General features: G+C 41.4%; 1 protein-coding gene across 1 annotated transcript in view; it reads left to right on the forward strand.

Annotated features, from left to right (window-relative positions):
* LOC124751648 (protein sneaky) overlaps positions 1-13388 on the forward strand; it is a 265977-nt gene that overhangs the window by 51472 nt on the left and 201117 nt on the right. The window contains exon 4 of the mRNA XM_047248990.1: positions 6599-6770. Within this exon, the coding sequence (XP_047104946.1) occupies positions 6599-6770 (172 nt within the window). The remainder of the gene's footprint in view (positions 1-6598; positions 6771-13388) is intronic.

Raw genomic sequence — 13388 nt, forward strand, 5'->3', positions numbered from 1 at the left:
AGTCGTCTATGGTCCAATCGATATGGTCACGAGCTCAGGAGAAGCGCTGTAGGTGATGTAGTGGTGTTAGCAAAGGCACTCGCGTCGGTCGTCTGCTGGGGGTTGGGTTGTATGGGGAAGGAGACCAGACAGCGAGGTCATAGGTCTCATCGGATTAGGGAAGGAAAGGGAAGGATGTCGGCCGTGCCCTTTCAAAGGAACCATCCCGGCATTTGCCTGGTGCGATTTAGGGAAATCACGGAAAGCCTAAATCAGGATGGCCGGACGCGGGATTGAACCGTCGTCCTCCCGAATGCTAGTCCAGTGTCTAACCACTGCGCCACCTCGCTCGGTGGTCGTCTGCTGCCATAGCCCATTAAAGTCAAATTACGCCACATTGCCTTAATGGATACATTCGTCGTACATCCCACATTGATTTCTGCAGTTATTTCTCGCAGTGTGGTTTGTCTGTTAGCACTGACAGCTTTACGCAAACGCCAGTGCGCTCTGTCGTTAAGTGAAGCGCGTCCGCCACAGCGTTGTTCTTGGTGAGAGGTAATTCCTGAACTCTGGTAGCCTCGACATACTCTTGACATTGTGGATCTCGGAATGTTGAATTCCCTAACTATTCCTGAAATGGAACGTCCCAAGCATCTAGTTCCAGCTACCATTCTGCGTTCAAAGTCTGTTAACTCCCATCGCGCAGCCATAATCACTTGTACCTGAGTACAAGTGACACTCCGCCAATTTACTGCCCTTTTATACGGTGTGCACACGATACCACCACCATCTGTATATGTGTCTATCGCTATCCCACAACTTTTCTCACCTCACTGTATGTCTAACTTGTTTCTAAAACTGTAAGAGGGAAGATTTTATTCTGTTATCAGGGTGGCTGCCATTTCTTCTTCTTTTTATTAATTTTTTAAAAGTAATTTACCAGTCACTCTTTTCTGAGTTATTTAGAACCTAGAACTGCAGCTTTATCTGTTGTAGTGTTGTACAATTTCGGTCTTACAAAGGGGCGACATGGCAATCGAATTCTTCTATTTTGTTATATTTATGGTATGTGAAGTTCAAAGCTGAAATATCAATCACCTAAATCAGTTCGATGCAACGAGTCACCTATGGGCCTTTAGCTAAGCAATGATAGGTACTGAGTCGAAACACTTCGATTAACTACATATACCATGACACCCAAGAAGGCGAACCGCAACAAACTCGCCTTCGAAAATCAAAGCAGCCGATAGAAATTTTCGCCCATGAAAGAAAAGGTAACTGTGGTTTCACGACAGTTATCTCTTCAACTGAAATTTAACTTTGCTGATATCTATGGATCACAACTTCAGTTTTGCGAAACTGGAAAATTACTGAAAATGACGACTGTATTCTTCACTCATCCGATCCCATGCCAAGGGCAAGTTTCTGCTAGGCAAGTAGTTTCATCTCCAGGTTTTTTATTTTATTTTATTTTCCAAGTTCAGAGCCGCTCCCCATAATGTTTAACATCTCTCCCTTTCTGCCAACCAGTGCTATGGATTCAGCTTAATGGACTTATGCCTCAGTTATAGTACCTGCCCCCCCCCCCCCCCACCCCCGCCCCACCACCTGATTCTGCCCTATTCCTTTGATTGCAATATGTTGGCTGTTTCAAAAATATTCATCCAATGTCACAAGACTATTTCTTGTACATGAATCACACAGAAACTGGGGTAAATTGTAACATTCAAGTAGTACTGCAAAGTATTATTTTGTAAACAATCATTCGATTTTACAAAGATATAACTCTTAGATCTTATACATTCTTGGGTTACTTTTTACAGTTACGTTCAGGATAAAAGTTTTAATTTACCTTTCACAAATGTTCAATTTGCCCTCCAGTGAAAGCACAGCAGAAAATCCACATGATAGTCAAACTCGTCTCATAATTTTGCGAACATGTCACGAGGTAACTCCATTCACTGCTTCTGCTTTGTGACACTGTGGAAGCAGAGGTACATAGAAGAAGTCTATCAAATACCAATAATTATACACTAATCGTCATCAAAACAGCTGCAGCCCGATCGACCAGGCAGATTTCGATCGTTGTTGGCAGGCAGTTACATGGTACCACACATACGAAATGATTAGACTTTTAACTTTGAAGGACCAACATTTACTGCGCTACAAGGCCACAAAATGAACATGTTTGCATAGTGTCAGGCTCTCATGGTTGTGAATGCAAGCGTCCAGATGTAGCGGCACGGAGTTATGTAAGTCTAGGATGTATTCCTGTGATATTCCATCCCATGCAGCTGCAAGACACGATCAGGAGGTGGCAGCAGTGTGAGGATGGCCGTTGTCCTCTTGAATTGGGGCATGGGCGTGGTTGTCCACAAACAGCAGAGCCTTCGGTTGCAGGACCTCCACCACGTATGTAATGTTTCTCATTACAGCGTCTGATCCCCTCTGTATAGAGCAGAGGCCTCGAATGCAATCAACAGCACGTGACTGAAAAATAATATAAGTACTTTTGAGCACTAAATTAATTATAGGCGTTGACTTGACGTTACGCTGGTATGTTTTGCACACGGTACAGCGGCATTACATCGACGTTATGTATGTATGACGCATGTTGTGCCGGTGTTATGCCAGCGTATCCATTTACCAATTATACGCCAATAAAAGCAATATATAGATTTGGCATCCTACCAGTTTGTCTGCTGTACAACCGACTCAACTAATATCTTGCAGACTATGTTAATGATGTCGTTATCTTGTATTGACAAGGCATCTTATCACGCCATTTGTTCTTTTTATCTCTGCTTCTCACTATGGCGCACATGGATGCTAGCGGTTCAGCAGTCATTAATGCGGAGCACTCAAATATTTAATGCAAATGCCCATCGACAAAAATTGATTTATTTATGCATCTGCCAACAGTTTTTTTGGCTGGTACATCTGCATTTTTGGTCCTTTCTACCGATTTCACCAATTTCCGATTTGGCAACCTACCAAACTGCCAAATTTGCCAGTTTCCAGATTTGGTCTCACTTGACTTACATTTTATACAGCATATGTCATGATGTTTTTGTATTTATACTGACATATCTTACTGCAGGGTATATACAATGTAAGTGTAGTGTATGAACATTGTATACATGGTGTATTTGTGATAGAATTGTAGCGTAATTTTGGTGTAATTGCGGCGCTCTGACGCAAATTTATTAATTATGCAGACCGTTACCAAATTCTAGATTTGACATCCTTCCAAATTGCCCGTTATTTTTACCAGTTTGCCTGTTGTACAGCCAATAAAACCGATTTCTGTATTTGCTGCCACTTGACTAAGATTTTGCAGACTATGTTTTGATGTCTTTATAACATTATTTTGTATTGTCAAAGTATCTTACCCCACTATTTTTTTTTTTACTCTGGTTCTCACTGTAGCGGCTGATCCCCTCACTACAGAGCAGAGGTCTTCAACAGAGAGCAACAGTGCGTGACTGATGAATAAAACAAGTACTTTTGAGCACTAAATTAATTATGTGTTTTGATGTGACATTATGTCAGTGAGTGTGAAATGCAAGTTGCTGACGTTACACTGCCGTGAGACTTTTGTGACGCATGTGCGTAACACGTGTATGACATCGGCAGATCGTTTGGATACTTTTGGGCAAAAAAAATCGTTATAACTAATACCCGAGCTCTGAGCTACAATGGAAAGAATATTGCTCTGAAGTAATGGAGGTTGTTCATCCTCGAAGTACCGGCCGGAGTGGCCAAGCGGTTCTAGGCGCTACAGTCTGGAACCGCGCGACCGCTACAATCGCAGGTTCGAATCCTGCCTCGGGCATGGATGTGTGTGATGTCCTTAGGTTGGTTAGGTTTAAGTAGTTCTAATTTATAGGGGACTGATGACCTCAGAAGTTAAGTCCCATAGTGCTCAGAGCCATTTTTTGAATGGAAAATTAATATTACAATTCTCATGTACAAAAAAAGGAGATAAGAATGACACATCCAACTACAGGGCTATAAATATACTTGGTTCATTCTATAAACTTATAAAAAATAATAGGAAATGAAATAAAAAACATTAAAACCCTTGCAGAGGCGCAGTAGGGTTTTAGGTCCGGTAGGCCGTGCGCAAAGCAGATTCCATTCTTAGACGCGTCGTAGATAAGTGCATCGAATACAACAGCCCAGCTTATCTTTGTTTTATTCATCTACAGATGGCTTTAGATAGGATTCAATTGACAGATGTGTTAAACAAGCTCTGCTGTCGGCGGATTCCTTCCAACTAATAAAAGCAAATGAAGACATTTATACCACCATAGACATCCAGGGGTAAATTGGTGTCGGGTTAACAAGCTATGTAGCAGTTAGTAGTGATTTTGGACTAAGTGACTCTTTAAGCCCATCACTTTGTAATATAGTCCGCCCTGATGGCTGAGTGGCCAGCGCGGCGGTCTGTCACGCCAAGGGGCCCGGGTTCGAATCCCAGCTGAGTCGGAGATTTTCTCCACTAAGGGAGTGGGTGTTGTGTTGTCCTTATCGTTTCATCATCATCAGTGGAAGTCAACGGGAAACCACCACTGGATTCATTCCCTAGACGCCCATGCGGTGGACCCCTCTGACGAGGCTTCCCCATGACAAGACCTGTCGTAGGGCGGACCACAAAATCTTTTTTTTTTGTAATATAGTCGCAGACGAGGTGATAAAGAAGGTGTTGATTGGAAGTGGTTATAGAATGGAGGTGGTTATAGAATGGAGGACGAATAAATAAAAATCATTTGTTGTGCTGACGATGCAGATCTGCCGGAAAACAAGGAAAATTTTACATATATTTAACGTGGCAGTCAGAAACCTAAATATGACCATAACCACTTAAAAAACCATCCTCGAAGTGCAGGCAGCAACTGACTACATTCTTGCAATAGAATTAAAATTGTTTGATGGTTATGTATCTGAACTTGGTTGCAGTTATCAGACAGCATGATGACGTCGACGAGATAGGGAGCAGTGGGCATGGGTGGTGGGGAGACCGGGGGGGGGGGGGGGGGCAGATGTGGGGTTGGGAGCTGGTGTGCTCTTCACAGGGCAGTGAGACGATGGTATCAGAATTCCAGGAACGATGATGTCATGACCTTGACGCACGTGTCCGGAATACGATGGTGTCAGAATTTCTGGAATGACATCTACGTCGGGGTCGAGATTATCTTGTATGTCTAGTGTCTACTGACCCTCTACTTTTAGGCGATCAGTGTGTCTCAGTCAACTTTCTGTGGTTTGTCAGCTCTACCTGTGAACTCACGGAGACTGTCAGATTTGTTGTCTGCAGCAGCTATGGTGAGCCTGTGAATGAGCACCTCAAACCACCTGGCATGTTGTTTGCAGGCTGTCAGTCCGTAAGTCCATCCATGTGAACAGGGGCCTCACGCAAACGACTGAAAAGTATCCTGTGTTAAACATAGGTTGTAATTTATAGAATTCTTTGCCATTATAGAGACTCATTGTTTCCAACCTATTTTATTCTCCGAATATTAGCTGCCAGAACAGGAAATTGATGTATGTTGAAACATAAACGCTTCCAGTAAAATTCGCTGCTGGGACTCTTATGACAGCTCGCAAGGGGCACTTCCCTGCCCACTGGATATGACTCCCACATTGGTGAGCAGTGGCGGTATGCAAGACCAGTAGACTTCTTACACTTTAGGAGGCTTAGTGCCATACTCTCGACGAAAATCGCGCCGCACAGTTGTAACTGAATTGCACATGTTGAAACAGAGAATGTGAAATTCATTTTGCTGCCATGTTTTCGCCATCTCGACTCGGTGCATACTGGGTAGTATATGAATGGGTTAACTGCGTGTAGCACGCCCTCTCTAACAACCGCATTACCGGTAACCTTAAACTACCTCCCACGTAAAATTTTATTTTCGGTGCCTGGTCAAAATTTATCCTCAGTGTCAGTCTTCTTACTTTTAGGGTAATTTGTCATCTTTGTAATTATCACAGCCGGCCGAGGTGGCCGAGCGGTTCTAGGCGCTACAGTCTGGAACCGCACGACCACTACGGTCGCAGGTTCGAATCCTGCCTCGGGTATGGATGTGTGTGATGTCCTTATGTTAGTTAGGTTTAAGTAGTTCTAAGTTCTAGGGGAATGATGACCTCAGAAGTTAAGTCCCATAGTGCTCAGAGCCATTTGAACCAAGCCAATTATCACAGAAATTTCCTAATACCATGAGAAAATCTCCAGTCCTTTAAGCAGTACCAGAAAGTTCTTGTGAAAATACTGTGTCAAAACTCATTACCTCTCCCAACAGCTGAAACACATTTTCGTTTGGAAGCGCCACACCAAACCAAGTCTAAATATGCTTACAATTGAGATCATCCTCACCACACTACCCATCGAGAAAATCTGCCTCTCGATCCCATGACGAGTAAAATCGCTTCTCAACTATGGTGGCCTCATGCATCGCACTTAATATAAGTAAAACCAGTGACTATATTAGAATCTGTACACAATAAGTTGCTACTATGAAAAATCACCTCATATGAAATCGGAAAACGTTCCTTAAAAATGGTAGTAGTTCAACATTTTCGTTTATGCCCCAGAGATGTTGGCATGAATTTGCAGTGCACAGAACTACCATGAGCGTTACTTGGCGGACGTGCGCTGGGACAACTGGCGGGTGACAGCCTACTTCCGGTTGGTGGACGCACGCCGGCGCGCCAAGGGGCGCCATCCGCTGCTGCCTCTGCGACCCGTGGAGAAGACACGCATGCACCCTCGCTCCAGTCCACAGCTTGTAAGCATGAGTACAGAACGGTTTTTTGAACCATGACTTTGTAAGATACTGATAGACGTTGGGCCTGTACTACTTGAATAAGGAATTCTGCAGTAGTCTTTACTGAATGCTTTGTATACTCCACTTTGCTTTGTGTTGCATATTGCTGATTATTTTCTTTTTTTATTTTGGAATTAGTGAAGATACGAATCCTGGCCGATCACAGAGTCCGATTCCTACGACATCACGAAGGATTAGCATCCATATGACATTCAAAGTTCTACATCAAATTACGAATTTCATGGATTGAGTACACGATGTAAACAGTAGTGCCAAATAATATTACGCTACAGTATGGGAGGGATATGATACAACATACCTACACTTTACTAAATACATGACACTAAAAAATTCCCTCATCCGTAGCCTATAAAGGTATACAACAGAACTTGCTAGAGGCAAACTACTGAGATGGCATAATCGTGCATTAAAAATGCAACGGATGAGACTATTACGGACAGAAACTGGTCTTCTACAAATTGTTAACATTCCAGTATGGGATGGAGCTTGAATCGGTGTTTTTTTTTCTGGAATACACTCTAGAGTAACGGTTTCATGCTGCTCATGACTTAATTTATGCTTCTTCAGAGATGTTTCACTCATTATTAAATGATGTGCTACTCCAATCATTATCCTAAAAATTCGAAGGAACGTCTATAAAGACTCATATCTAATGATAAGTGTAAAATTGTTGCCGACAAATTTTCAGATTTATCATACTACATACGTCAAACATTCACTTCTCTCAGAGATCATTTATCATATATTCTGTAATCTTGCAGCTAAGGAACACTAAGGGAGATATTTTAATACACGTTTTTAACACCAGACTCTTGCAGTGGGGAGGGGGTGGGGGTGGGAGAGAGAGTCCATGACACATTTGAATGTCAAAGGGTTGGATTTCCGATAAGATATGAATCAGGTGTTTGAAATTATAAGGAAAAAAATCAGCAAATTTTTGTCGAAACCAGTTGCTTCGTACTGAAAACAATGAATTTCGTATCGAAATCGATTCGTATAATAGATTCTTTCAAGATATCTGATGGTATTATCGCTTACTGAGAAGCAAACAAAATTGTGTCAATTTACACCATACATGGCTCAGCAAAATTATAACAAACTACTCTGCAGTTGACATTTACTTGGGTGGCGCAGGATTCGCAGACTTTTTCTCAACTATTTCACTCTTGAATAGCACACGGGCAAAAATTGAACAAAGAGTATATTAAAATACCTAACTCGTTCTGTGTGAGCTGGTTACATCAGTAGATTTCACTCACATACGATAGTCCCACCTACTCACAAGCTGCTGAATCCAGTCAGAAATCTCACCCAAAGAGCATCGTTTTGTTTGCTAAATGAGCCAGTACAATCAAGCAAATCGTTTACTGAATACTATGTAAGTCACAAAAATGTTTTTGCGTTGTTATACGGATTTTCACCCATTATACTTGCCCCCCAGTATGTACAGACGCTGTTTATATACAGTCAGGTTTCTTATCATAATACAGAAATATGATCGCAGATTTCTGATCGTGAACAAAAAGTTCATTTGATCTTTGTACTACGGTAAACAACGATATTTCCACACGGAAATTGTGTATGTTGGTTCGTCAAAAATCTTCTCTTGGTTCTGCTAAAACCAATATCGAAGTCATCCGTATATTATAGTGATCTTCCAGGCTAAGAGGACTCCCAGTGTTAAAAACTGGTTGGAATCATCGTTCATAAATATACACCACGAAATTTTCTCCATCAGTGTGCGTTTTGGTGTGTAGAGTAACACTACACACACAAAAAACACCAAATGTTGCTTGTTGTAATACACATTCTGAGGTGTGAGGTTGATCTGTTATTCTGTTATTCTGCGCAACGGATTAATCTGAGATGTACCCTTTACCCTGTGGCTCCTGCAAGATGCAATTTCTAAAGAGAAATGTCTCAAAAACTTTCAGCAATAAATATCTTCTGGAGTCGTCCGCTGTAAGGAAATGATACAAAAATTCACAAAATTTCTTACGTAACTAGTGGGATCTTGAGCACTGGAGTAGTGCTAGTTAGTGTAAGAAAAACATGAAACTAACGAAAGTTATTATTTATTTTGCAAAAATTCTGAGAAATCACAATGGCACTTTTAGTTATGAATTGAACAAGTTATATCCTGGTTCTTTTCGGAATGTGAAGTTACCTCTCAAGGATAGGATTCGCTAATGAAATTTCTATACAAAGTTTAAGATGGTTGTTGGCTTGGCAGAATGGCTGAGAGGCGCGCCTACTCAACTTGAATAATTATCCTTTAGAATGTTGCTAGGTACGGTCGAGGCTGTCGCGTGTCAAATGCAGTGAAGTGTACTGTTGTGGAGGAAATATGGGGCTTGCAATAGCTGTAGCGCACAATACCATAAGCTGCGATGACTGCTGTCTGCGCCGCTCGCTGCTGACAAATAAGATAACTCTCGTTCTATCTGGATTGACCTTCACCAATCAAACTCTCCCTATGCCTTGATGAAGTCAAGGATTCCTATTCGCCCCTAGTCTAACTATTGGCGTGGTACACCGGTCAGATAACCAGTCCACCGCGATACCACTCAAAATTCGCTCACAGGCGTTTAACTATAACTCTGTCCGTTCACACCGCACAATAAGTGTGTCGTCAGAAATATCGTCTGCCAATCAGCATTGCTCTTCTAAAACGGGAGAATGACGTTTCGTTTAAGGCGACCAATCGATAAACCTGTAGCATTGGCGTTTGGCTTTTGCTGTCTCCCTGTGAAAAATCTCTGAAACTGCGTGCCTAAAACATTTAAATAATATTTTATGTTTTGAAGAAGACGTTATTACTAACGTTGAAACCTCGGTAAATGATGAAGTTAAATTCTTGTATAAACAATATCAGTTGCTGTCGCTGCATAAAAATGTTAAAAATTATGCATCAAATGTGTGCTGAGCCCATGCCTTACTGATGAATCAGGAAATTCAATTTTAGAATGAGCTTTTGGGCAAAAGGAAATTCAGCATCTGTGGACTGAGCTGTTCCAAGGCCGCTGAGATGTTCCTTGGTTTATGGAGGCAAGAAAAGAGCTACTGGTATGGGGTGCTGGGTGGGATGGGGGCCACTGAGTGAGATAATGCAGTCCCGCTCAAGGTCACCCGCCTAGCGAGCAACCAAGTTATAATTGAACTTAGTTTTTAATCTCTTTTTAAAAAAAAATCTCACGGGATAGATAAGGATGGTTCTCGGGTAGGACAAACTTCATTGTCTATAATACAACATACAATCACCAGTTTCCATTACCAATCTTGGCCCAGACAAAAATATACTTATCGGCATTCAATTTCTTCTTTCTTCGGGTAGTCAAAGTAAATGGCATACTAGGAACAACTGTACCATAAGGCTGCTTAGCCAAAAGTCCTGTTGTCTCTGCTATACTCCATGTCTTCCAAGTTAAAATATTTCCATCTGGAAAGGCTTCAAGGCCACCATAATCTGCATGGTTCCCCCATACAATGGCCAGGGTTAGCCATGTACTACCTCCAAAAACTGCTTGTACATGACATGTAAAGTTCAAATGGAGTCCTCTAAAAACATTGGGACCTCCAATCAACTGTTGTTTATTAAACTGTCCAGCCAAATCAATGTCAAGGCATTGTTTGAACATAGATGTTGTAAAAAATCATTACTCTCCATATAAGTGAGGTAACGAGAATAGTACAAATGACGTATCTTACATCAGACAACTCAAAAACAAAAAAGTTTTTACTAAAAAATAACGGAACAAGCGTCCTCTGTCAGTGTCACTGACAACTATGGCGATGTAAATTAGAACTAATTAGACCACTTATCGGCAGTCAGTAACGCTGTTCAGCGAAAAATATGCAATGGTCACTTTTCCCGAACTGGACACATTACCACACATTCCCATATTGATCTTACTATTAATTAGTAATCTACATGAAGTAGTATGTTTTATTAATTAATAACAGTAACTGAACAATGAGACACAACCACAAAGGTTTACTAAAGTATATGAATTTAATTTTTCTTTTACTCATGGCATTGTATGATAACAGCCTAAATTTGATTTCATATTACTTGCTACAAACATGTATCACATTTGAATATGACCATTTCTATAAAGTACTTCCGTTTGACATTTATGCCATAGCAACTGATCGGTACGACTTGCACTCACTCGTGAGTTGTCAGCATTGGAAGAGAAACTTCTGTTCATCCCCCAGTGGCCCTGCTACGTACCACTCTAACCCTGAGGTAGGTGGCAAAGTATACTTAACTCACGGCCGAATTCACCAACGTCATTTAAAATTAAGCACATCTTAACATATTATGGTCTCTGTAGGTATATTTGTTTGTTATATTGAGCAACAGTAATATGCTCGACATTTCTGGAATCTGCTGTTAGTAGCAAGAAGCATGTTACGAGAGTGGTTTGAAAAATTCTCGGAACAGAATAGAAAAAAGTAGTTACATCACTGAAACTTTTTTTATTTTTCAATAAATGTAGATTAATCCACTTGGTCCAACGATGTTTTCCCTGTAGATTAAACCACTTGGTCCAATGATGTTCCAGTGCCTTGAACCCATGTCGAACATGAATTTCCTCCAGGCTTGCAAAATAGTCGTCAACTTCAGCTATCAATTCTACATTTGAAGTGAAGCTTCGTCCACAAAGAAAAATTTTCAGTTTCGGGAAGAGAAGGAAGTCTGAGGGAGCCATATCACACGGTCTTGATGGAAGATGACTTTCTTCGCCACTTTAGCGTATCTTTTGTTGCAATTTATCCAGGAGGTTAGCATAGTATTCTACAGTAATTGCTCACCCAGCAGGGAGATTATCTACTAACAGAACCCGCTTCGCATCCCAGAACACTGATACCATGACCTTTCTCGCTGCATGATCTGTTTCTGCTTTCTTTGGTGGCGGAGAATCAGCAAGTTTCCACTGCTTTGGCTGTTGTTTCGTCTCTGGGGTATAGTAGTGTACCCAGGTTTCATCTGTGGTCACAAACCGGTGCAAAAAATCTTGCTTGTTTCTCCTAAAATGGGCCAAATATTGTTCTGATATGTCCATTCTCATGCGTTTTTGGTCCACCGTCAAGAGTTGTGCCACCCATCTTGCAGATAATTATTTCATTTCTAATTCTTCAGTTAAAATGTGATATACCCCATCAGATGACGTCTGGTAAGCATGAGCAATTTCATGCACTTTCAATTGGCGATCCTCCATGATCATTTTGTGCACTTTTGCAATGATTTCTAGACTAGTGACACATCTTGGCTGACCACTGCACGGATCATCATCTAATCTCTCCAGACCAAATTTAAATTCATTTGTCCACTTGGCAACAGTTGAATATGAAGGAGCAGAGTCCCCCAGTGTATTCTGGAAAACGTCATGAATGTCGTTTGCTTTCATACGTTATTTTACGAAGTAGTTAATCACTGCTCGAGTCTCGATTTTTTCTATCTTCGCAAATCATTACGTGAGAATAACAATGGAGCCACGTCACCACCACAGCTCTCTTCCAAGAGCACTGACCTGGCATGTATTTACATGCAACAGTCCAATGAATATCATGGAAACAACTCGTTGCGCTAGCGCTGACCTCTCGTGGTGATTCCGAGAACCGCTGACTGCACGAACACTTGATTCGGGGCGAATGCAGCCCGTGGGGCGCAATTTGACGATCACTGCGTTAAGTGCACGGCTTCCAGGCAAAAATCAATGGATTACTCAATTTTATGGCCAAAGTACATCTTTTCAATGTCAGTTAAATCTGTTTCAAACCCAAATGAAATCAGGCAATGATGTCCATTCTCCTAATTAAAAGTTTAAAGCAAAGTTCAAGAGTATGTAGTACGCCCTATGTAATAGAAAATGGAACACAACATGTCATTCTCAATGGAGAGCAGGCTTCAGACGTAAATGTGACATCGAACGTACCTCAATGGAGTGCTTTAGAGATCCATTACTTTTCACAATATGTATAAATGACATAGTGGACAACATCGGAAACTCCGCGAGATTATTCACAAATGGTGATGCTGCTTACAGAGAAGTCGCAACGCCACGTAACTGTAGCGAAATGCAAGACCTGCAGAGGATCAATGCTTGTTTCAGGGAGTGGCAACTGACCCTCGTCATAAACAGATGTTACGCACTGTGTTTACCTAGATAAAAAGACACTTTATTATTTTATAAGCAATTGCAGAATAATCACTAGAAGCAGTAATTTCCATAAAATATCAAGCAATGCATACAGGACGATTTAAAATGGAATGTCCACATAAAATTAATCGCAGGAAAGGCATATGCCAGACTGAGTTTCACTGGGAGAACCCTCCATCAACAGAGGAGGTAGCTTATAAAACCTTGCATATCGCTCATCAGTATGGGATGCTTACCAGATAGGATTCGAACGGGAAATAAAGAAGAACCAATGAAGAGCAGCGCATTTCATTACAGGTTATTTTAGTCAGCGCGAAAAGAGTCACAGAGGTGATGAAATGAAATGATCATATGACATTGTTGGCCGGGAGACCCCATTCGGCGGAGTTCG

Source organism: Schistocerca piceifrons, chromosome 1, assembly GCF_021461385.2.
Source record: "Schistocerca piceifrons isolate TAMUIC-IGC-003096 chromosome 1, iqSchPice1.1, whole genome shotgun sequence".
Lineage (NCBI taxonomy): Eukaryota > Metazoa > Arthropoda > Insecta > Orthoptera > Acrididae > Schistocerca > Schistocerca piceifrons.